We start from the raw sequence: 26,005 nt of genomic DNA on the forward strand, positions 1-26,005 counted from the left end.
CAGCAGAACCGGAAAAACCACAGAGGACGTGGGATGCAAGACTTAGTTTATTCCAGATCAGCATCAGCATCTAGTTGTCAATGGTCAGCATCAAAGAAGTCAAAGTATAGAGACATTAAATATAGACTGGACCGAGGGCTCCCCTCGAATCCAATACACAACATTACACACAAACACATGACCACACTAGAATGTCCGATCACTGAAAGTGTTGTATGATTTCCCGAGTCCAGGACGCTTGGCTGGGACGTTACAAATGATAGATGTCCCTGTTTCCTTCCTAAGGAGACCAAGTCCAACCACAGTTCATCATTCCATTGGTGTTAGGAAACAGGTCAGACTATAACTTAACTGTCTTTACAGCATCACAATATCCGTGTTTCCTGTAAACATCACACCTCAAACCGCGGTTCAGAGAGCTGTCAGTCTTGATTCGGCTCCGCCCACAGAGCACGTCCCCATTTTTGTGCCATCAGTTTTGAACTCATAAAAAAAAAAAAGGATTCGTAATTGTAAAAAAGTTTCAAATCTGAAAAAAAGCGTTTTAATTCGTAAATACAATTTGAAACCCCCCAAAAAACCTCTTCATATTACTAACTATTAATTCTGAAAACTTTTTTAAATACAATGTCATACTTCTATTTTTTTTTTTGCATTCAAACCTTAATAACCGGGCATCAAAACATCATTCTTCTGAATTTTTTGGTTTTTCGAATTCAATTTTGTTCTTTGAATTCAAAATTTTTTGTTTTTGTTTTCTGATGGCAGAGATATCCCTCAATAGGAAACCAGGCATGCAAAGCATGCACTCTACCACTGAGCTACATCCCCTTGTGTGCACACCTCATTTATTCACATATAATCAATAATGTTCACATTGATTATTATTTTTTATATCTACAGTCATTGGAAAAAATGCTCAATAACAACAGCAAAAGAAAAGACCCAGACCTCCAGAGAAGAAAAAAAGGAATACCATTTGTCTGCCAACATTGTTGTGTTTTTCATTATGGTTGTTTTCCTTGTTATATCACTGCGTAATCATTTGTTACATTTTTCGTTGGTTTGTGATCAATGTTTGCGATTGGGGTTTTACTTCAACTTCAACTTGGTTCAGCCCTCATCATGTCAGCAATTAAGAGTACAAGGGAACTCACTGACATTTTCCTGCGACGGGTGCTAACAATGCGTGCAGTGGAGATTCTTATGAATGAAAACAACATTAAACACACTGAGCATTTTTATTAATAACTCAACTTCAAACTCCAGTTATATAATCTCTCAGTAAACATTGTCATATACTTATACTCAATATACTCTCACTGCTCTGCAACATTATTCACAGTAAAATAAAAATGGGATCGCTTGCAAAGTTTTGGTGTGTGGGCCTCACAAAGGGAGGAATATGTCTCATCGGGACGTGTGCAACAGTTACTTAAATGATCACTTATTTCCCAGCACCAACGGAAGGTTGGACAGATATCTACTCGGGCACAACATTCACTTTTGTGCAAACAGAATGTTCAGCCAACTTTCCAAATACACTACAGCTGCCTCCTTTCCACTGTTCACAGCCCACAACACTAAATATGGACATGTGTGTGTGTGATAATGTGTATCTGGTACGAGGAACGCCCTCCATCCAGTCTCTGTTTCATGTGTCTGTGCTTTGAATAACTTGATGCAAACCATGTGAAGCGGTGCTGAGACGATGTTATGCTGATGCTGATCTGGAATAAACTGAAGCTGCATCCCACTACTGTTATGGTTCTTTCTGCTCCTGGCTCTACGCCCTGAAAAGTGTATAACTTGCTGGCCGGACAACACGTCAACACAAGGGAACCAAGCAGAAAGAGAATCCTGCTGGAGACCGACCGAGCAGGTACACCGAAATATATTAGTGAAATAATCACAGAACATAGTACAGGATTGAAGGGAGAGGAAAATCATCTGCTGCTTTCAACTGCTTTCAAGAGGACTTTTGCACCGATTGTGGTAAGAGAAGTCAGCCATCCACATAGCATATTGACACACAGGCATTTTAGTGAAGCCAAATGTGCAGAGAGGTGACAATCACAAGCAACAACATTCCTCTTGCAGACACTTGGTGTATATAGCGCCTCAATGGACCATTTACTTTACTCACCTGTGAAAGAATCAAGTTTCAGAGGGGAAGGAGCAAATGTGCAGCAATTGGGCATCTAATTTGTGAAAATGCAATGCAGCTGGTCGACCTCCACACCACAATTGGATACGGAAATTCACTTGATAAAGGTTTTTTTGACATGCTGGGAGTGAGAATGCATTTGTAATACAATTTACCTCACCTGACATAGCCATATGATTCTTTAGCTAGCATGGCATTCTTTTAAGTGACAGAAGATGCAACGCTATCTGTGTCACTTGTGTATTTAGACTCCTTTTAGTGAGAAAAAAAAAAAAGACCACCCAAAGAGCAGTTGAGCAAGGTTTTTCTCCAGAGTGGATTTTCATAAATTTATTCAGGTCACTTCTCTTTTCCCACACAGGGGGCAGAAGCAACATGAAGTCTCATGTGTTGCTTTAGGTGAGCTTTCTGAGTAAAACTTTTGTCACACTTGGAGCAGATGAAAGGTTTTTCTCCAGTGTGACTTCTCATGTGCCTCTTTAGGCGACTGTTATCTGAAAAATATTTCCCACACTGAGAGCAGTAGAAAGGTTTTTCTCCAGTATGTATTCGCATGTGCCTCCTCAGGCAAGCTTTGTGAGAGAAACATTTGCCACAATGGGAGCAGATATAAGGTTTTTCCCCAGTGTGAACTCTCATGTGATCCAGTAGGCTACATTTCTGGGAAAAACATTTTCCACACTGGGAGCAGATGAAAGGCTTTTCGCCAGTGTGAATTCTCATATGAAACTTCAGGCCACCTTTCTGTAAAAAACATTTTCCACACTGTGAGCAGATAAAAGGTTTTTCTCCAGTGTGACGCCTCATGTGCACAGTTAGGTTATGTTGTTGTGCAAAACAACTCCCACACTGAGAGCAAATGAAAGGTTTTTCTCCAGTGTGCCGTCTCATGTGTACAACTAGGTATTGTTTGGTCTTAAAACCAGTCCCACACTGAGAGCAAATGAAGGGTTTTTCTGCAGTGTGAAGGCTCATGTGAATCTTAAGACTACCTTTCGATGAAAAACATTTTCCACACTGGGAGCAGACAAAAGGTTTTTCTCCAGTGTGACCTCTCATATGAAACTTCAGGCCACCTTTCTGAGAAAAACATTTTCCACACTGGGAGCAGATGAAGGGTTTCTCTACAGAATGGATTCTCATGTGGTTTGTCAGTAGCTTTGTCGTTTCTAAATGGTGTCCACAAAGAGAACAAGTCAAAGGTCCAAGGCAGCATTTCATGTGTTTAGTCAGTCCAGCCTTTGTGAGGCATTTCCTCCCACATCGAGAGCAGATCAGAGATTTGCGATCAGCATCATCCGTCTCCTCTTTGACGAGAACCTTTGGATTCTCAACAGAGTTGGAATCTAGCTGAGTGTTAGCGGTCTCTCTCCAGTCATCAGGGTCAGATTCAGAAGACTGTGACCTCAGGGGATCAGAGTGGAGAGAAGTATGCAAGATCCCAGCTGGTTCTGTTCCACGAGCGTCATCTCCACCTGCTCCTGTATTAAGCAAATTAGAGCACATGATTAGAGAGACCATTTAGAATCAATATTTTGAGCTAAGTAGCACACTACATTTCATCATAGTGAGGTGCACCTATAGTCAGAGCAATCATCTGCTGGTTCATGACAATTAAAATGTCCTGTTCCCACTTGTTCCATGGGCTTTTAAAGAGCAACCGAAGCCAGCAAACAGCCACAACCATTGCTTTCACGAATGTTTTCATCATCGTTTGTAAAGCAAGCTGAGGAACAAAAGTGATGATGATATGAGGAAATCCTGGATGAAATAGGGCCTGAAACTTGTCTGAACTAAGATGCAGTCAAAGTAGCAAAGACCCACTTGGAATAAAATGTTATCAATAAAATAAAATAAGAAAAAATAAAATAAAGGCTGGTCATAGTCATAGTTTTCATAACTGCCTATAGAAGAACATTCTCTGCTGGGCCTTCCTGATGAGGGACCTAACGGTTGGCTCCCATTTGAGGTCCTCAGTGATGGTGTTTCCCAGGAAGCAGAAGGACTCTACAATAGGAATGGGTGAACCAGCCAACATGAGAGGGGACAGAGAAACTGTGACTCTCCTGAAGTCTATGACCATCTCCACTGTCTTCTGGGTGTTGAGCTCCAGGTTGTTGTGGCTGCACCAGGACACCAGCCGCTCCAACTCCCTCCTGTAAGCCGACTCATGTCCATCTGAGATGAGCCCGATGATGGTGGTGTCATCCGCAAACTTGATCAGCTTCACGGACTCGTGGCTGGAGGTGCAGCAGTTAGTGTACAGAGAGAAGAGCCATGGAGAGAGAACACAGCCCTGAGGAGACCCGATGTTGAGGGTCCTAGTGTCGGAGACAGTCTTCCCCAGCCGCACACGCTGACTCTGGCTGGTCAGGAATCCATCTGCAGAGGGAGTCAGGCACATGAGCTGGCGAAGCTTGTCTTCAAGCAGAGCTGGTAGAATTGTGTTAAAGACAGAGCTGAAGTCCACAAACAGGATCCTGGCATAGGTTCCTGGGCAGTCCAGATGCTGCAGAATGAAATGAAGGGGCCTGGTTCACTGCATCGTCCTCAGATCTGTTGGCTCTGTCAGCAAACTGCATTGAGTCCACGAGGGGAGCAGTGATGGATTTTAGGTGGGATAGAACCAGGTGTTCAAAGGACTTCATGACCACAGCCGTCAGTGGCACCGGTCTGTAGTCATTCAGTCCCGTGATCCTGGGTTTCTTGGGGACAGGAATAATAGAGGAGGATTTAAAACAGACAGGAACATGACAGGACACCAAGGATGAATTGAAGAAGTCCTTGAACACCGGAGCCAGCTCAGCAGCACAATGCTTCAGGATGGCAGGGGAAACTCTGTCCGGACCTGCAGCCTCCCAAAGGTTCAGCTTCCTGAACTGAGTGAGCACAGCATTGTCTATGATGATGATGATGATGATGATGTCATCAGAGTTGGGGGACTCCATTCGAGTAACTTGAGTCGGACCAAAGTTGAAATAAGTTTAAAAGTAAAAACAAGTTGAGATGTGGTGAATAAACCAAATATGTTCCTTGTATCACTGAACCCTGGACTGCAGAAAGAGCGCTGGAGTAGAGAAGTTTTATAATCAGTGACTTCCACAAAGGATCTCACGAAAAATTATCAAAATGCTTCAAATGTGAAATCACTGCCTATTACATTAGAACCACGTGATCGTCTTGATGTCGATGAACTGTGTAACTGGAATGAGTAGACATCGAAGACCAAATAGTCTTAAACAACTTGTTCAAATTATTTTTAAAGGAGTTTAAAATGTTTGGCTGTTGTTAATGTACAGTATGATTCAGTTTGTTTACATTCTTGCCAAAATTCAACTGTAAGTGTCCATTTTCGTTTGATCCAGAATAATCCAGAAACAAACATAACTACATTTCAGGATCACATTTTGTTCCTCACGGAACTAAATGCGCCACCCGGACGTGTTAAGGGACGAATGTGGCAAGTGTGGCAGCAGCTAGGAGGGATCTCTTTTTTATTGCCATAAATCTGAGAACAACTCCTTTGCTTCCTTCGCGGCGCTTGGTCCTTTTATGTCATAGTTCAAGTCGGAAACGAGGGTTAATCGGGAGTTTAACATTCGTGGTCGGGAAGAAGCAAAATCTGGACAAAAGCAACCAGACAGTCGTCGTGTGTGTGTCCCTGTTTAGACCGTTTATGTGATAGACACTACCTTCTTCTGTCAGGATATGATCTTGGTTCTGACAGAGGTTAATAAACCTTTTAGTATTTGGAGGTCAAATTTCAGGGTACTTCACCACTCCTAAAATCCGTATTTACATGAAATGTACAATAAAAACAAAGAAATAAAGGTGCACATGGGTTACGTTTTCATAAGCAGAAAGCACCAAAAAGCTTTCCTTCCAGTAACTTCCACATGCGGTCTAGTGGACGTTTCTTCCACGACAGCTCACAGGTGACGTAATGCTCCGTCTAAACGCGCATTGATTTTTTTTTTGCTGCGGATGGCTTGATTGTGATCGCGGACGAGTCGGATTGCTTGACTCCAGTTTTTTACTGGTTAAGTTTATGGCGGACAAAAAAAACGATCTACGCCTTATATTTTACCTTAGTGTGTGTGTGTGTGTGTGTGTGTGTGTACCTGGTCTCTCGGTCTCCATCTCCAGTACTTTCTTTCCGTCTCTCATAAATAACTTATGAATTTGTCGTGAAAACTCAGCAGTAAATGATCGTCAGCAGCGGATATCAGCCGATTAGAAGGCTGAAAGGAATCTTGAAGGAATCTTTCAAACTCTGCACATCTTCATCCACCAGAGGAGAACAAAAGACCGCGAGGCTGTGTCACTATTCCACGGTGTCACTGCCAGATGCGGTCGGTGTCACTGCCCTATTTGCTTCTTCATCCCGTTTTGCTTCCAGGGCTCAGTTTTATGACGTCATTTCCTGGCCGCATGCGCACATTGGAATTTCAAGACGTAATTTCCTGTCCACATGCGCACATGGGTGTAGCTGCTTGGCACATAAATTAGAATCAAATTAGCAACGTCATTGCGCCACGCCTCACTACACACTCGTATTTCATCAAGAGAAGCAGAATTTGAATTACTACTACGCCGACGCATTAACTGTATTTTAACCTTATTTTATATATATCACATTTGACCTGTATTCAACAATTTCAGATAAAATAATTGGATCTTTCTGTGCAATTTGCACGCAGTTTTCTATCTTGCCTACGATGTTTTGTATATAAAATAAGTTTAGTCATTTATAAATAATGTTGGTGTGTTTTCATGTTTTGTTAATAAAATGTAATCCTCAGAAAAGTTGTGATTCAATGAAAAAGACGTTTGTCCTGTTGTTTATTTGGTTGCAATAAACCAAATTAACCACTGAGACCTCGTAGGCAAGATAGAAAACTGCATGCAAATTGCACAGAAAGATCCAATTATTTCATCTGAAATCTGTGACAATCAGTGATGTTTGTAAAATGACCACTAGGTGTCGATAGAGAAAAAGAAATAAACAAGAAGAAGGACTAACAGGCTATAAGATGAACAAATAAACAAGGTGACCATCACAAAAGTTTCCTTTGGACGATTCATCAAACAAAACAAAATCTTGTTAAAATATCCGAATTGTTGAATACAAGTCAAATGTAGTGATATATATAAAATAAGGTTAAAATACAGTTAATGCGTCGGCGTAGTACTTTAGTAATTCAAATTCTGCTTCTCTTGATGAAATACGAGTGTGTAGTGAGGCGTGGCGTAATGACGTTGCTAATTTTATTCTAATTTGTGTGTCAAGCAGCTACACCCATGTGCGCATGTGGACAGGAAATTACGTCTTGAAATACCAATGTGCGCATGCGGACAGGAAATGACGTCATAAAACTGAGCCCTGGAAGCAAAACGGGATGAAGAAGCAAATAGGGCAGTGACACTGGCAGTGACGCATGTCCTGAGAAAAGAAAATGGCGGAGAGGGAAGGGCTTGTTTTTTCTACGGTGGCCCCGACAAATCACTCAACAAAAACAAGCATGTGAAGCAGATAGCTACGGAGCCCGGGAAGTGACATGCATGTGTTTATTTTTTGGATGTGACTTGCATGACTGTATTTTTTTTTATCCAATTTTTATCTCGAGATAAAAAATATCTGTTGATAATTAGTAATTCTACAAAGCAAAAACATTGTATTGTAAACAAAATGAACAGAATCCATTATGACACTTGTAACTGCCTCACAATATGCTTCCAAATACCAGATTTAATTTTAACTCCCAAAATACAACTGCTGTTGCCAGACCTCTGTGCCACTTACGGGCTCTGGTATTGGGGTGCTAAAATAAAACGGGTGCGAAAATAAAACAAATAAAAATACAAAAAAGTAGCGCAGAAAACATACACTTGCGTTCACACCTTGATTTAAGCAATTGATTTGAGGGTATGTATTGCAATTTGATTGTTGTCATTATTAATATCGTGTTTGTATTCACTGATATTGCAACTTGTTATTGCTGAATTTTATTATTGCCATCATGATAATTAATTGTTAAAATTAAAATAATTGCTATTTTAATTTTATATTTGAAATGGGCGCATCTTTAAATGGACGCAGGGCCACACACCAATGACTGACAGGTTTCAGTCACACAGTACAGCATTGGTGTGGAAACTAATGCAATAGAGGCACTCATAACAGCATGACTGGATGAGATGCACGTTGCTGACACGATCAATGGCACGATAAGTGACTCATGTATATCAAGCAACACATTCACAACAGCATGGCAGTGGCCAAGGACCGAGACAAACATCTAAATGTTTTGTCTCACGATAGAATGAGATGTTTATTCACCAAATAAACAGTGAAACACATACATTTTAAAGCACATAGCAAGTCCCGGACTACTGTGCCCATTCTTTGTCATCAGACTCTGAGTCTCTCAGTCAATGAGTCCTGCCAATGGTGAGGAGTGACAACTTGAAAGAAGAACACTATTATGGCTGTGTCATCGTGCTTGCTCTCCGTGGCGCAACTGCTAGCTGTGTACACACAACAACAAAAAAGTCACTCAATACAGACATCGCATGTCAGACTATGACAACGTGCAACCTGATAACAGAGGAGTCAGATGCAACCTTCCGGGACATCAATTCTATAAACATTTCTCTGTTTCACTTCGTAATGAAAGAAAACTCTGACCAGTAACATTTGAAAAAAAATACTTGTGAGTCGATTAAAAATAAAGCATCATCTAACAACACTTGCCGAATCTCCTGTGAGAAACAGAAGAAGTTTTAGAATCTAAACACAAACATAGATTGCACCATTACTAACAGGAAGTAAAACCATTTCAACAGTATCCAAGATACAAACATTCGAGACAATTTCTCTGAATAACACCCATCACACATCAACTACTTTCAAGATGACTTTTGCACCTATTGTGGTAAGAGAAGTCAGCCTTCCATGTAGCATGTTGACACACAGGCATTTTAGTGAAGCCAAATGTGCGTGGGAGGTGACAATCACAAGCAACAACATTCCTCTTGCAGACACTTGGTGTATATAGCACCTCATTGGACCACCCGCTTTACTCACTTGTGAAAGAGTCAAGTTTCAGAGGGGAAGGAGAGAATGTGCTGCAACTGGGCATCTAATTTGTGAACAAGGAACACAGCTGGCCGACCTCCTCACCACAATAAGGTTTCGCACACTTCAGAGAACAATGGTTAAATTAGGTAACCTTCAGTCCACCAGTGTGAATTCTAGTGTGCCTATTTAGGCCACTTTTCTGTGCAAAACACTGTCCACACAGGGAGCAGCTGTAAGGTCTTTCTCCAGTGTGAATTCTCATGTGGTGCACTAGGTTTTGTTTACACACAAAACAACTTCCACACAGAGAGCATTTGAAAGGTTTGTCTCCATTGTGAATTCTTATGTGATTCTTAAGGGTGCATTTGTATGAAAAACATTTTCCACACTGGAAGCAGATGTAGGGTTTTTCACCGGCGTGAATTTTCATGTGTTCTATAAGGGTTTGTTTGCGTGTAAAACTATTCCCACATTCAGAGCATATGAAAAGCTTTTCCCCAGTGTGGATTGTCATGTGCTTGCTCACGTCATGTTTCTGTGCAAAACATTTCCCACACTCCGAGCAGACAAAAGGTTTTTCACCAGTGTGAATTCTCATGTGCGTCTCCAATGTGCCTTTCTGTGAAAAACATTTGCCACACTGGGAGCAAAGGAAAGGTTTTTCTCCAGTGTGAATTCTCTTGTGAGTCTTAAGACTGCTATTCTGCGTAAAACATTTACCACAATGGGAGCAGATGAAAGGCTTTTCTCCAGAGTGAATTCTCATGTGGTTCCTTAGTATCTGTCGCGTCTCAAAACGATTCCCACAAAGCGAACAAGACAAAGGTCCACAGCAGGATTTCAAGTGTAGAGTCAGTCCAACCTTTGAGAGGCATTTCTTCCCACATTCAGAGCAGATCAGTGATTTGCCATCAGCATCATCTGTCTCCTCTTTGACATGAACATTTGGATCCTCAGAGTTGGAATCTGACTGAGTTTTACTGGTTTCCCCCCAGTCTTCACTGTCATCCGTCTCAGACTTTGAACAGAGTGACCTCTGGTGGTCAGGGTCGAGAGGTGTATCCAAGTAGCCGGCTGGTTCTGTTTCGCCAAGGTCATCTCCATCTGCTTCTGTTACATGATTAAAGAGGCCATTTAGAATTAATATGTCCATTTAGTAATCAACCAGAGAAACATTTTACTACACCAACCCATTATACTGAAGAGTACATAGACACAATAATCCTATCTGTGAGTTTAGAACAATTCAAACACCATTGTTTTTGCCACATTATGGAATGTTCATTGTGGCAAGTTCAGTTCACTGTTTTTCTGGCTCCCTCAACAACACATCAGCACCACTACCTTGTTTGTTGTTGTAAAGTGTGTGAGGTTGGTGTCTGTATGTTGTTAGAAAAGTTACAAACGTGGATAGTAGCTGTGCTACTTGGTATCACTATGAATATCATGCCTTATAACAGCTCAAAGATGTTCAAGGAGCAACTTGTTTACGTAGTCTGTGGAGTCCGCAAAGTGTTTTGCACTCTGCTCTGATTTTGAATGCAAGGCTACAAATTATTGCTTTTTATTTATTCATTACTTACAAAACAACTCATTGATTTTTAAAAAAAATGCTGCCTATCGCATCACAGCATATAAACAAGTCTAGTTGCAGTTGGCCAGCAACATTGCAGACCGTGTGCCTGTCACAGATGAGGCCCCCGGCAGAGGAGACGAGCGAGCCTGTATTCTTTAATAGACAGAGAGTGAATTTGATTAAGATGCTGAAGACAAATATCCATCCTCTAATGGAGATTTTCACTCGCACAGTATGACAAAGCGACACTGCTTCTGCATGTCGTGACAGTGCTTCTGTTCACCACAGGTCCACGGGCAGTGCATACTGAAGCCCATGCAAACAAAACAGGGATATAGTGGCAGATGCAGGAGAAAACACAGTGATGATGCCCAGCCATCATCATTGTCTGCATGTCTGCAGTGGCTCAGATAAAACTCAAAGTTACTCAGCCAGGCGATGTTATAACACACTTTAGATGAGTGAGTTACTCCCATCCCAAACTTTGTGTCACATTGAAGATTCTGTTCTTCAATAGTATGTTTATTTTATCTTATGACAGCATTTTATTCCAAAGTACAATTTGATTCTGATTCAGTTTTCAAGCGACTGCCTTTTGAAATATTGATATTAAAAGTTGAATATTTCAATGAGGCCCAAAGGGTTAAAATAATGGCCCTGTACGACATGAAAGCTGAGACTTTGAAAGTTTCACTTTCATCACGACTGAAACTGGTTCTTTTTTTTTAGTTTCCTGTGTTTTTACGCCACCATCTGGTCGAAGTGAGAACTGATGCTGAATAATATTCATACCTGTTTTAATGCGTGTATATCCGATGTGGTCCCATCCTCTTGTTTCTCCCTCAGAGGTTTCAACATTATTCTGTGTCCGGACTTTCCTTCGTCTCTGTCCTGCGAACAGAGAGATGAGAGTCCACATTCCCCACTTTTTTACCAGCCAATACTTGAATTTAGTTTTACCGTTTAATTCAGTACAATCCTGTCCTGTAACCACGGTCGTAATTACATTAACAATACATGTCAGTGCATTTTACTTTCTGTTTTAACTCACATGAACCTCATTGTTCATGCTTCCTTTGGAGTGTCACGAGCGTTCGCGCAATTCAGTCGTGTTTTCCCATCAAATGGCCTATTTGGAAGCTCCAGTGTATTGGAGGTCTAACAGTCAAACAATCGCATGAATTAAGGTTGCAATACATTTCAACCACTTGGGTTAGCAGTTTCACTCCGGTGCTACGTCCTGACACGTAGAATAACACGGTAAGTTCTGACTTTGAAACTCAGAATTGCGTTTGAACACTGATTTTTTTCGTCTTAAATTACTCTGGACTCACCACTATTGCACATAATACCTTTCATAATGATGATATGGCGTCAGTTTATTGAGGCATTTGATAAACTCGTATACAATTCAAACCAAATCTAAAGTAAATGTCAACCATTACATTCCACTTGCAGTCGATATGTGGCTTACTGGGAGTGAGAACGTGTTTCTCGTGTGTGTACCTGCGCGCTCGTTCTCCATCTCTGCTCTGTCCCTCGATTAAAAGTGATGGAAATATCGTGAAAACTCGGCAGCAGGTGATCGTCGACAACAGCTGCTTGAATGAATCTGTCAAACTCTCCACGCATTCACCCACCAGAGGAGAACAAAAGAACGTGAGGCTATTTTAGTGTTCTGGGAGAAGAAAATGGCGAAGAGGTCGGGGGTCTGTTTTTCTACGGTGGCCCAGAGTGAACAAATCACCAACAGCTCACTCGCAAACAGGGACAAACGCAAAAGCAATTGTATTCGGATGGGACTCACGCGTTCACATGTTCTTAGTAGTCTTTTGAGGACGCCATTTTGTGAACTTTAGCATGTTATAACTTTGAAACTTCTTACATTTACATTATTATTTTGATGTCCTTTATATGAAAACTGGATTCCGCCTGGTCTTTTAACGCAGGAGGAACTTTAGATAACTTGTCATATTGTTGAAATCGTGTATGTATAACTCGGGCATTGATATGTGTGCTGAGAAGGTACACTCACTATCAGGATCAGAATTAGAATCACTTTATTTAGCTTTTCGTTACACAAACTCTTCGTCAAGACAAAGGAAGAATATGGAAATAGAGAGTACAATATGTTACTCAAAAGAACATGCCAAATAAAAGGAAAAAAAAAATATATATGTTTATATATACACAATAGCCGCTAAGATCACAATAGAATAGAATACAATAGAAGAACCATCTGAACATATTTACACCGTATACACATTAAAAAGAAAGGAGGTCGTGCTGTTGCTCATGACGACAGGTGATCTGAAGATTTGAGCTTCAACCAGTTTCACATTATTGGACTTAGCAGTGACCAGCTCTTAAACTCAAGATTGAATTGAAGGGGTTCTTGGTTGTGTGACTTCCCATCACAACATCACACATAACTCTGGAACAATGCACAACTGTTCAATATGAAATGATCATATATTATGTACTTTAAGATGAAACAAAAATCTAATCAAGAGAAATGTTGCACTAAGGAAAAGTGATGACGTCACTAGACATCTGCTTGCTCAGCACACGACCACTAATAGTTAGTGATGCGTCTGATCCAAGGTTTCAGGCGGTTTCACTGATCACCTCACCACCTGAGTTGCTGCTTCCTGATATTTAGGAAGCAGCAAGTAGGAACAGGCCTTGCATATGTGATGCTCCAGCGTGCATTCACAATGGCGATGTTTCAGTTTTTTTTTTTTTTAATATATAAATATAACCGTTTTATTGATGTGAATAAAATCCAAATACTGTTGCTGTCCTGGCACAAAGGCAATTATTTCGATGGGTTTAAGTAACCAGGAGGTGGCAGTGTGGCGTCACCAACCGGCATTCAGGTAGCCTGTTGCAGCGGCACCGACTGCGGACAAAATTTTACGACTTAGCGGGTCGTTTTACGATCTTCCTCTTTGTTGTGGCGCTAGAGGAGGAAAGACGCGAAGTGCCCGTCTCACGTGTCGTTCTTTAATTTCAGGTCAGTCTTGCATGTTGTATGTAACAATTGTTCCCGTGTAAGTGTCTCAAAAACGAATATCGTCACCTGAGTTCGTGCATGCATGTGGCTGTGTGTTGTGTTTGCGAACTAATGCGAAGTCACGATGGCTAATGGCGGCGCGCAGTAATGTCGTGTGTCGCATAGCAGTGTGTGAAGTGGCTTCCTGTACATTTTGTAGTCAATAATGTTATTTGTCATTTACCGATTTGTCATTAATGTTAAAGCCTGTTTCATATTTTTGTTTGTTAGTTTCCACACCAAGACATACGGAGAGAGAATCAGGGTATTAACCAGTTTAGTAGGATAATTATTTATGAAAGACATCACAGGTCTAGTGAAATTGGGATGGTGTGTGTGAGAGTGTGTGTTTCTTTTTTTATAATTGAAAGTATTCAAATGACTGTTTGCAAGAACATGCGATAAAGAAAAGTTCTTTGTTGTGGCAATACGGAGGAGGAAGTACCCGAGTTGTTCTTTAATTTCAGGCACTTCCCCAAGGAGCGCATTCTCATTCTTCTGTTCCCGAGATCCCACTAACTGGGACTTAAAGAGAGAAGTGGAGATGCTGGGGAATGATCGTGGAAGTTATTCTTGCCTCCCTCCTAAAATCCACGAATAATGGAAGAAGACGAACGGTATATGGGCAATTTGACAGCGACATTGGGAGTTGAAGAAGTCATGGACTTATTAAAAGAAATTACCAAACAGTGTGGAGGAATTAAGACGTGCAGGAAACCTGGGAAGGAAAAGCTGGAGATCACAATGAAGACGTTGGAAGGAAAAGACAAAAGATGGATTCCAATTCAAGAACGATGTGGGCCAAAGACCTGAACAACAAAGAGATGGTTGTCTCATTCCTCTCCATGCCGGCATATATTCCAGACCAAGAAGTCCTGAGGAAACTGGAAGCCTGGGGAGTGACAGCAATGTCAGAAATTAAAAGATGTTTATGGCCTGGTACCTTGATTGAGGACGGCACACGCTTTTTAAAAGTGCATTTTACCGACCAAGTTCGAGACAGTCACTGGACACTGGCAGATCTAGGTCTGCCGATTATGCGTAAAGCCTGGACACGTGTTCAAGAATTGCCCAGAAGTTATCTGCTTCCAGCGTGGACAACACAGCCATTACAAGAGGGACTGTCCAAAGAATCCTAGTGAAGAGATGGAAGAAGAGGAAATAGCGGATGATGAAGAGAGGACCTGGAAGAACCAGCGGAGGAAACAATGAATGAATGAACAGAATGAGAGCGCAGAACAGAGCGGGAAGCTGGCCAGTGCACAAGGAGAAACAAAGCGAGGTGGGGAAGAAGTGGAAGCGCACAATGGGGATACAAGTCAGAGAGGAGACGGAACGAAAAATAAAGATCAAAAAGGGAAAGAATATGGCGGGATGAATCAATATATTTATGTTCTGCTGATATTATTTGCCTACAAGACACACATTGGGATGGTGAATGGGTGAGGAGGAATGAGAAGAAACGGGATGGAAAATTATTTTATAACAACGTGGAAACACATCGCAAGGGGTTGCAATTTTAGTAAAGAAAGGACTGGATGGAAATGTGAAAGAATGTCAGAATGATAGGAATGGAAGATTACTCGGAATTGAATTGGAAACAGACAGAAAGAAGATACAAATATTTTCGGTGTATGCACCCAATGATGAAAAAAACAGAAGGCTTTTCTTACATGAATTACAGAAGAAATGTTTGGGGAATTGTGTCATTTTGGGTGACTTTAATGTGTGGAATGAAAGGTTGGATGCCTCAGAAGTTATGTTTTATAAAAAAGACACTTCAAGAAAGATTAAGAACTGTAATGGAGAAGAAGGATTGGGTGGACATTTGGAGGATGAAAAACCTTGGAGAAAGAAGATCTCAGATAGTAAACGGGATTTTAAAACAAAGCAGAATAGACCTTATTATAAGCAAAAGAGAAATGTTGGAAGAAATTGGAGAAATCGACTTTAAAAGAAATGCCTTGAGTGATCACGCCATAATTAAATGTAGGCTGGGAGAAGATAGAAGAATCAAAAAGGGTGGTGTATGGTGCATGAATGAAGAGATTCTGAAAGAAGAAAATTATAAAGTTTTAATAAAAAATCAGTTCGAAAAAGGAGAAGGAGAAAAGGCTTTTAAAGAAAACATCATTGATTGGTGGGAGGAGTTTAAAGGCAGAATAAAAGATGTTTCCATGGAATATTGCAGAAAAAGGAATATAGAAAAGAGGAAGAGGGAACGGGAATTGAAAGGAAAATTTGAGAAAGAAAGGGATTAGATAGAAAGAGAAGGGGGTGTGGATTTAGAAGAATATAGTAAACTTAAAAATGAATTGGACAAAATAGAAGAAGATAAGTGTAAAGGAGCCATATTGAGAAGCCGAGCGAGAATCACCATTGAGGGAGAGAAGTGTACAAGCTACTTCTTAAGACTAGAAAAGATTTAACAAAAGAATAATGTCATTACAAGTTTAAAAGACGAAGGAAATCCAATAGAGGACTTTTTAGAAATAGCGCAAAAAGTGCATGATTTTTATGCAGATTTATTTAAGGAAAGGAAAATGAACAAAAGTGAAAATAGTAAAAATATAGACGGCCTAGAACAAAGAATTAATAATGAACAGAGCGAGGAATGTGATAAAGAAATAAAGATGGAAGAAATTGAAACTGTTAAACAAAAATAAAAGTCCAGGAATTGATGGAATTGGGAGGGAGTTTTATGTTGCTTTTAAAGATTATGTCGTGCCAATTTTAGAGAGAGTTTTTAGAGAAATGGAGAGGAAAGAGACCATAGGGGAACTAATGAATATGGGTTTAATCAACTTAATTTATAAAAAAGGAGACAAACAGAAATCGGAAAACTACAGACCAATCACTTGCCTAAACACTGACTATAAAATACTCACTAAAATATTGGCCAATAGGTTAAAGGAAGTGATTGGTCAAATAGTTGGGAACCAACAAGGATACAGCATCCCAGGAAGAGACCTGAGCGATATCATCAATAACATAAGAGATTTGACCGATAAAATGACAGAAGAACAGAAAGCAATTATAATGAGTTTAGATTTAATTAAAGCATTTGACAGAGTAAGTCATGAATACTTATTTAAAATATTAGAAAAGATGAATATTGGGGATACATTTATTAAATGGATCAAATTAATTTATAGAAATGCAAAAAGTAGAGTTAAAATAAATGGCATAATAACCACATGCTTTAGAGTGGAGAGGTCTGTGAGGCAGGGGTGTCCCCTGTCTGCCCTGCTCTTCTCAATATCTATAGAACCACTGGCTGTGAATATCAACCTAAATAAAAACATCAAGGGCATTAAGATCGGAGAGGAAGAGGTGAAAATCTGCCAATATGCGGATGACACCACAATCACGGTGAGAGAGCAGAGCGGTCCTCAAAGAATTTGAAAAATATATAAGAGTATCAGGTGAGAAAAGCAGAAATAATGAGGGGTAACCGACTATATGGATGGCGACTTCAAACTGATCAACTTCGACTTAAAATAAAGATAAAATAAGATGAGAAGGAAAAATAATTTTAAATGAACCAGCATGGAATGCCAAAATAAGATGGTGGCAGCGGCATTACTGGAGGACATGAGAGACAATATCCGTGGAATGGAGAAATGAGATCGAGTCAGAAGTTATGAAGGGAGAAGGTAAAGATTGTGAACTCTTTATGAGGCAGGTTGAAAGAAATTAAATGCAACAAATATAAGGATGAAAATGTGGTTTAGAAGATTAAGGGAAGATGGAATTAGAAGACCTACGGAGGGAGAAATATGGGAAAAAGCAGTAAGAGATGTGGTAGGGAAGGACGTATGAAAAACTGCGAGACTGAAATATAACGCACATAAATGTGAAAACTTTGACTTCCTCTTAAGACACAAAGTGGTAGAGCGCATGCTTAGCATGAATGAGGCCCTGGGTTCGATCCCCAGCATCTCCACTCACGGTTTCTCCATCACGCTTCTTCTTGGCACTACTCAAACCCTGAGGCTACACTCACCCGGAGCACAACGGCTTCAAAAAAGTGCTACATAAAAACAGTTCAATGTTGACTTGAATTAAAAATTGAGTCAACATTGAACTACAAGTTGTCAGAGGCATGTGGCAAGTGTTTTTAGCTGGTCTGTGCTTCAGCAACACAGTAATCAGCTTGAATTTCAATTCAAATTTCCAAGTTGGATATGGTTTAAGAAAATAAACATTCACTCGAAATGACAAACTTGTGTTTGTGACTGGCTTCTCTGTAGAGAGACATGCAGCTCACATGTCCGCAGCACGTCTATCACAATGATGCTGCCGCTCATTACAACGACAGAGTAGCTGAAGGTTTGCTGTTGAAGGGGTCGTGACGTCATCGTTTACAGGAGTAACCTCATCCACTGTCCACACGGAGAAGTGTTTCTGTGTAGGATTATTCTCTCTGGGACCCACTGTCAAAAAGTATTGGATACAGTGGCCGGATACGGCGGATACGTGTGGAGGGGGTATGAAAAAGAACCTACTGCTTTGTTTTCCTCCTGCTTTTTTTAACCCCACAATTTGACATATTACTGATGACTCCAAATCTCTAGCTATTACTATAACAAACCTCTAGACAATGTAACTGAGGTGGTGTCACCAAGAAACACATCTCTCATTCACCATTGGGATTAAGATTCATACCGAAAAGTCTAGGAAGAGAAAACAGTAAGCCACCCCATCAAAAGCCCAGGCCACAATGAACATCGGAGTTACATTTCACATGCTGAGAATCGAGGACGACTGAAGGGCTCAGAGGCAGAAATCTTTCTATTGGACTTGCGAGTCAGTCATTGCACTGTGGGTCCTTAATGCATTATCAAATGTGAAGGTATTTTTCGTAAAGCTAACAAGCATATGAATGTTCACATTCTTTTGTTAATAAAAAAAAAAATCATGGTTTCACAATGTCGATACAAATCTCAGACGAACTCTTTACAGGAACAAATAGTAGATCAAAGAATCATTAGCTGCATAGTTTAAATTTTTGAAGAAGCATTGTTGTTTATGTACAAAGTAATATTTTATGTTTTCTTACGTTAACTTAAACCTTGCTAGTTTTCAAATGTGAGTTTTCATGTGTGTATTCAGGTTCCCTTTTAAAGAAAAACGTTTACCACAGTGAGAGCAGTTGAAGGGTTTTTCACCAGTGTGAACTCTAATGTGATTCTTCAGGGTGCCTTTCTGTGAAAAACAGGTTCCACACTGGGAGCAGATGAAAGGTTTTTCTCCGGCGTGAATTCTCATATGCCTCCTCAGATTACCTTTCCGAGAAAACCATTCTCCACACTCAGCACAGTCAAGAGGTTTTTCACCAGTGTGAACAATCATGTGATTATTTAGGTGACTTTTCTCTGAAAAACAATTTCCACACTGGGAGCAGACGAAAGGTTTTTCTCCAGTGTGTACTCTCATGTGACTATTCAGGGAGCCAATTTGTGAAAAACATTTTCCACACTCCGAGCAGATGAAAGGTTTTTCACCAGTGTGAATTCTCATATGCGTCCTGAGGGCACCATTCTCTGAAAAGCACTTTCCACACTCAGAGCAGACAAAAGGTTTTTCTCCAGTGTGAACTCTCATGTGCTTCTTCAGATCATCTTTCTGTGAAAAAGATTTTCCACACTGAGAGCAGATGAAAGGTTTTTCTCCTGTGTGAATTCTCATATGCCTCTTCAGGTCACCTTTCTGTGCAAAACATTTTTCACACTCAGAGCAGATGAAAGGTTTTTCTGTAGCGTGAATTCTCATGTGAGATCTGAGTTTCTGTCTCTTCTCAAAACGGCTCCCACAAAGGGAACAAGTCAAAGGTCCACGGGAGCAGGATTTCATGTGTAGCGTCAGTCCAGCCTTTGAGTAGCATTTCTTCCCACATCTAGAACAGATCAATGATTTATGATCAGCGTCTTCGGTCTCCTCTTTGACATCAACGTTTGGATTTTCACCATAGTTGGAGTCCGACTGAAAGTTACTGGTCTCTCTCCAGTCTTCACTGTCATCTGTGTCTGATTCAGAACACGGTGAACTCTGGTGGTCAGGATGGAGAGGTGCATCCAATGTGCCACCTGTGTCTGTTCCACTAGAGTCATCTCCATTTCCTGCTTGAAGTAAATTAAAGTGCATGATTAGAGGTACCATTTAGAATCAATATTTCTCTCATGTTTTACAACATCATTTCATTATAGTGAGGAGTACTCATAGGCAGAATCATTTTCTTTGAATTCAGGACAAAAACAAATCCAATCTTGCTTGTTTCAGTGTTAAATGGGGCACGACAGTGGGTTTCCCTTAACAAAAATCTGCCAAAATGCTTCTTTGCTGTAAATTTAGATTCAACAGAACAAATATATTGAGAGTACAAAAACAAACCCACACATGGAGACGGGGATTGGAAATATTTTAGAGAAGAACAGATGAAATGGCATCACATCCACCAGCATGATTCTACCACGTGAAGCTGAGAACTTCTGTGTTTTGGAGAAGATTATAACTGTGTGCCATGAAGAAACATGACAGCTGAATCAAGTTAAAATATTCAAACTTTGTTCTTTGCACAGAAAGTTCTGCACACATAAAAACCTCACAAAATAAATGCTGAAAAACAAATGAACACAGCATCCATGGCAGACGGCTGGCATTGGCCGTTCAGGTGGTCCCAAACATGATGGAACATATACACAATGAACAAAACAGAATTACAGTATCTCCATAGGCTTCTCTCTGTGACAAAAGATGGGAGGGGTGTGCACATTGATGTTCAACACTGAGCACACACACAAATTGTATGAATGCACTTTACTGAATAAGAAGCGTCCAAACCATCTGGTGTGCAGCGATAGAAACATAGGAAGAATGAGAGAAGCAAACTATAAAGGTATGTGTTCATTGATCAGACATGATCCAATCCCTGCTTTCTAGTCATCTAACTTGTCATCAGATATGTGCATTGTTCCTTCGTTGCCCTGCTAAGAGTGGTGTCAGCTAGCTTGGCAAGTAGAATTATCCAGACCAATACAAAAATATACATGGCAGATGGGTTTAGATTAGATGTCCTTTATTTGTCCCACAGAGGTGAAATTCAGTGATTTGCTGAATGTCTGCTTTTGCCATCACATTTCAGCAACAGAACACTGAATTTTGAAAACTTAAAACTGCAATATTGCAATATTTTGAAACTGAACAGATGCACTCAGGAAATATTCCAGCTCTGTATTGATTCATATTCCTGTGGAATGATACATTTGATTCGTGGATGGTTATTCTTACTGGGGAGAAAAATACAACTGCAACTAATAGAGCATGTTTAGCTGAGGTCACACCACGCTGACCCTTGGATCCTCACTGGAGGATTATGAATGTAAACAAACAAGGAGAAACAGAGAACGTGTTTGGAGACGCTCTTAAAGGAACAAAGACACGAACGAGGGCAAACAAAATGAAAGAAGAATTATTAACAGTGTAGATAAGTCAGTTTAGAGCACATTTCAGAATAAGGTTAGATAGTCAGAGAAGACTTCGTCATAACTTTGACAGCATGAATGTAAATTGTGTTCCCTCCACCACAGAACTAATGTTGACAGTGTCAGACTGAGAAACGCTCTGCGCACAGAGAGACTGCTACACGAGAGTTCAGAACAAGTCAGGACAGTTGGGTCTGTTTTGACATCATTAAACAGTCACACTAGAGGGCTGTAATAAATCACGTCCTCCAATCTTGTCAAACATTGGGCTAAGTGAAGATGGTTTAACACATATTTACAGATCACTGGATCGGCGTCATTGTAGATATAATTTACAGCAGTCAGGTTTCTCTGGTCAAAATGAGCCGCACTTCTGGAGTGCTCCTTCTTGCATATCTTTACGTTAAATTTTCCAAACGCCATTTAGAAAGACAAAATAAACTTCTGGATTCCAAGTTAGGAGCAGCACATCCTTTTGCCTAGTAATACTTCATAATCACAGTCATACAAGGAATTGTACAAAATGCACCATTCATAACAAACACAATTTAATCAAATATTTTCCAAACCAGGCCCACTGTGACTCTACCGAGATCCTGAAAAATATTGGAATTTATTTTGACAAAATATTAATAAATACAGAAAGACCTATAACATCGTAAAATGGCTGTGTAATGTGACCAGTGGCACCAGACAGTTCCCAATAACATCGCACTGTCCAGGAATGGATCGAAGATCTTGAAGAAATATTGAAAAATGTCTGGAAACATAATCCGACTGGGTATTTGTTGACGGTCCTAGTTAAGTAACGTCAGCGCTACTTGTGAGACGGTCTGGCCGCCATTGCTGGAGCGGTATCTTTCGAATCTCCAGCCAATTTCGCTAAATAGCAAGGCTACTATCAATATGTTTAAGTCTGGATAAGAGTCACTCTTCGAGCCATGGTTTGGGTGGTTTATGATGAGAGGCTAGCGATATATATATATCGGATTGTACCTGTTCTCTCGGTCTCCATGTCTCGCAGGATTCTCTTTGGCTCCGTCTCTCGTTAGCAACCGATGATACGTGTAGAAAACTCGTCAGCAGATGATCGTCGGCAGCAGCTATATGCTGCTGCTTGATGGAATCTTTGAAACTCTGGGCATCGTCGTAGAGGAGAACAAAAGAACGCGAGGCTGTTACCGTGTTAGGAGGACAGAAAATGGCAGCGAGAACGTGTTTCTTCTTCCTGTTATATAACGGCGGGTGGCGCATTTTGGAACAATACTGCCCCCTGTTGTTCCGGAGGCTTCTGATTTAATTAATTTTGTCTAATTGTTTTAATGACATTTCTCCTTCATGCTGAATAGATTTTTTAAATCTTATTTCTTATTCTTTCTTATTGTTGTTCCATGTTTTCCTGCTGTTTTTAGTGTTTAGCTCATAGCACAGTGACCTCATCTGATCCTCGTGAGCACAGTTTCCTCTTCTCTGTAACTTCTCCAAACCCAATTGACAATATCTTACCTCTCTGTAGGTGTTTCCCTTTCTTTTCATAGATCCAGTTTTCTCTTTCATTTAGTTTTATGTTCATTATATATTTGGCTTCTCGTTTCTCAACTGGTAACAACATTTCAACTGTGTCTTTACCTTTCACTTTCCTATGATCCTCACATTACAGAACAGCCCAGTCCTGTTTCCTTCAGATTAAATGAGCTCTACAATCAAACCCATGCTCTCATGTACCAACTTTGAAAAAAATGTGAAGTTGTTAAAATTAACTCTCTCCTCATTGGCATCAACAAGAAATCTCCATCACGCCCCCTGCTGGTCCAGAACTCAGCATAAGGCTTCAAACTGGCTCAAGAGCGACAGAGTGACAGAGCAACATGATACTGTTGATAAATGCTTTTATCTTTGCAATAACGGTTCAAAGTAAAGCAAGCAAATGACAGCATTTGTTTTGTAGGAGCCTTTATTGAATGGTTGATGTTGTGATGCAGTTATAAAAAGTTTATGAAAGAGTAAAAAAAAAAAATTGTGTTTCTTTTTCCACTCACCATCTGTGTTGAGGGCCGACGCCCAGCTTAAAGGGTCCCTCGGCAACAAGCAGCCATTTGATAGTTTCATTCTCATCGCGCCAAAAGGGGTTTCTGAGTTTTTCTGTCTCTAGTTTACACATTTTTGCTAGTGTTACATTATGTATTGTATTTACAGTTGTTTAAGATTCAAACAGATAGTGGAGGAGCTGAAGCACTCAATCTTCTTCAGCAGGAAGAGATGAACATCACCATCTCTGGAGAGACTGGTGCAGAAATGGAGCAGCAGATGGCTACATGACATGTAAGGTTTCAATGCAGTGTGGAGATGCTGGGGATTGAACCCAGGACCTCATATATGCTAAGCATGCGCTCTACCACTTGCACATGGTCCTCGCACAACTGAAAGAGGGAATGATGCAGCTTATCCTGTTGATTCAAAATCAATAAAGAATGATTTTGTGTTAAATATTGGTTAAATATATGAACCGATTGATCAGTTCTGCATTTATCATGAAAGTGCATTACATCATGGACTCCGAGAGTTTTGGGTTGTGGCTCACAATACATTCCCAATGTAGTGTTCCTGTCACCAACTGCATTACTCGCTCTCTTGGTTTCTTCATCCACTGAGCTCCATCCACTCATGGTTTGGTTCTCAGGTGTGTTGTTCCTCTTTCAGTCCCTGCAGCATCCACCACCTTTTTCTTCCTGATCCACATGGTTCTTATTTCATGTCAGTGAGGACGAAACGTATACTCACGAGGGGATGTAGCTCAGTGGTAGAGCGCATGCTTCGCATGTATGAGGTCCTGGGTTCAATCCCCAGCATCTCCACTACTTATTTATTGTTCTTTCCTTTGCTTGTTCCTACTCCCAGAAATATCAGGAAGCAGCTCAGGTGGCGAAGTTATATGTGATCTGCGGTGCCCATGATCTGTGCCACTTTGCTAAAGATTTGGGGAGGAAGCTTAGACACACAACACAGTGACATCATGGACCTCAAAGATAAATAGCTAGAACAATGCTAGAAAAGGTATGTCTTCAAACATTAAAAATCTACTTATAATTTACAACTGTGTCATCATGGCTGGAAGAAGTGAAGGGAACAGGGAATTCCGATTCCATTTTCCGTACTGCTCAGTGAATATAAAGGAAGGCAGACGAGTCACTGAGAGTCAGCTTTGTTTACTCTGCAATGAGCATGACTGTAGAAACCTATCGGTGCAGACGCAAGAGGCCCAAACCCAAAGGCTCTGAAACAACAACACACAGTACTGCAGCTTTAACACAAGGATGTCTGGTGACATCATATTTCTAGTCGTGCTGAAAACTGTCAGATCAGGGAGAAGACAGTTTTTCAAACATGACATAGAGTGGAGATGCTGGGGATTGAACCCAGGACCTCCTACATGCAAAGCATGCGCTCTACCACTGAGCTACATCCCCTTGTGGGCAACGGTTTCATCCTCAATGACGGGGAACATGGCAAGATGTGGTTCATGCGCACGATCCAAAATCGAGTGTCTTTTTCAGAGTTTGGGGAGCACCATGAAGGAGAGTGAGGGAGTAAGGCAGGTATAAATAATGTTCAAGGTTAAATTCCCAGCATCTCCACTCTTCTATTTCTAATGCAAGGCTTGTTCCTTCTTATAGAAATATCAGCAACTGTGAAAGACAGCTGCAGTGCTTAAGTGATCTGAGCACCAAACTGTGTTTGTTTCCTGCATATCGAGTGTTGGAGACGTTTTGGAAATGCCTGCTTCAACGTTTCTGCAACCTCTTGCATCGGCGCTGATCATCTCACTTGGTTTGGTGAACCAACATGGAAGAAATGGGCGGAGCCAAAGTCGTCTTCGCCACTATGTTGCGGTGATAGATGTGTTAGAGGTATGAGGATATAAACGTTGGCCTGGATTCAATCAGTTCAAGTGGTGAACGACGACTGCCCTCGGTCTTAGGAGTATTGGGACACACTACACTGACACGTGAAGGTGCAGAGCCCAGTGTTAGGGTGAGAAATGGGACATAGCCAAAAACCATCACCTGAAGAATCACACAAAGGTTCCTATTTATTGGTCACGCAAATTTATTGACTTAAAACAATAACACTTAATAAATAGCCATATACGCCTTAAAAAAACTATTTCAAAGTTCTTTTCAAAGTCTTGATCACAATGTTCATTTAGGTCACGGTAATCGTGTCATTAGATTTTCTTACAGTTACATCCCTGTCCCTACTTTAGATTGAGAGGAACTTGATTCTAAAATATCTGGTTGTCACAGGACGCTCAGTGTCAATATCATGAGAACAAGACTGTGTGTCAGGTTTTATTGATTATTGCATCACAGTAGTGGTTTTCGAATGGAGCTTGTCACTTTACACTGTTGCCTGTGCAGTCCAGAGGACCTGAGGGTGTCCTCGCTGCCACTGTTTAGACTCAAATGTAGCGCTCATGCCGCAGAATCTACCGATTTATGAAGACATGTTTCTAATAGCAACATATGGTAATGAAGCTAAAGCACTGAACTGCACGTCTCCAATGTGCAATGACCTCAGACAGGCTCAGAGGTAAACTCACTCTGCATTTGTTGAATTTTTACATCAATGCTGCGCAGTGTGA

General features: G+C 40.7%; 2 protein-coding genes and 2 non-coding genes across 8 annotated transcripts; 1 reads left to right on the forward strand and 3 right to left on the reverse strand.

Moving 5' to 3' along the window:
- Positions 1-58: 58 nt before the first annotated feature.
- LOC128752274 (oocyte zinc finger protein XlCOF6.1-like) lies at positions 59-6,547 on the reverse strand. The gene is made up of 2 exons (XM_053853336.1): positions 6,289-6,547; positions 59-3,648 (listed from the first exon to the last, which is right to left on the reverse strand). Exons 1-2 carry the CDS (start codon positions 6,332-6,334, stop codon positions 2,507-2,509), a joined length of 1,188 nt encoding a protein of 395 aa, XP_053709311.1. The 5' UTR covers positions 6,335-6,547; the 3' UTR covers positions 59-2,506.
- Positions 6,548-7,999: 1,452 nt separating this feature from the next.
- On the reverse strand, positions 8,000-22,560 carry LOC128752273 (gastrula zinc finger protein XlCGF7.1-like). Of its 5 annotated transcripts, none has more exons than XM_053853330.1 (3): positions 12,331-12,679; positions 11,617-11,710; positions 8,000-10,358 (listed from the first exon to the last, which is right to left on the reverse strand). In XM_053853330.1, the coding sequence occupies exons 1-3, from the start codon at positions 12,454-12,456 to the stop codon at positions 9,391-9,393; spliced, it is 1,188 nt and encodes a 395-aa protein (XP_053709305.1). In that variant the 5' UTR covers positions 12,457-12,679; the 3' UTR covers positions 8,000-9,390. The 5 variants fall into 5 exon arrangements, with proteins under 5 accessions (XP_053709305.1, XP_053709306.1, XP_053709309.1 ...); XM_053853331.1 differs by having other exon boundaries at positions 11,617-11,715; XM_053853334.1 differs by lacking the exons at positions 8,000-10,358; positions 11,617-11,710; positions 12,331-12,679 and adding exons at positions 12,878-20,001; positions 22,360-22,560.
- A 1,586-nt stretch (positions 22,561-24,146) lies between these two features.
- Positions 24,147-24,218, forward strand: trnaa-cgc (transfer RNA alanine (anticodon CGC)). The gene has a single exon. It is a non-coding gene; the product is annotated as a tRNA-Ala (tRNA).
- A 540-nt stretch (positions 24,219-24,758) lies between these two features.
- On the reverse strand, positions 24,759-24,830 carry trnaa-ugc (transfer RNA alanine (anticodon UGC)). The gene has a single exon. It is a non-coding gene; the product is annotated as a tRNA-Ala (tRNA).
- Positions 24,831-26,005: the final 1,175 nt, after the last annotated feature.

This window comes from Synchiropus splendidus, chromosome 1 (assembly GCF_027744825.2).
Source record: "Synchiropus splendidus isolate RoL2022-P1 chromosome 1, RoL_Sspl_1.0, whole genome shotgun sequence".
Taxonomy (NCBI): domain Eukaryota; kingdom Metazoa; phylum Chordata; class Actinopteri; order Syngnathiformes; family Callionymidae; genus Synchiropus; species Synchiropus splendidus.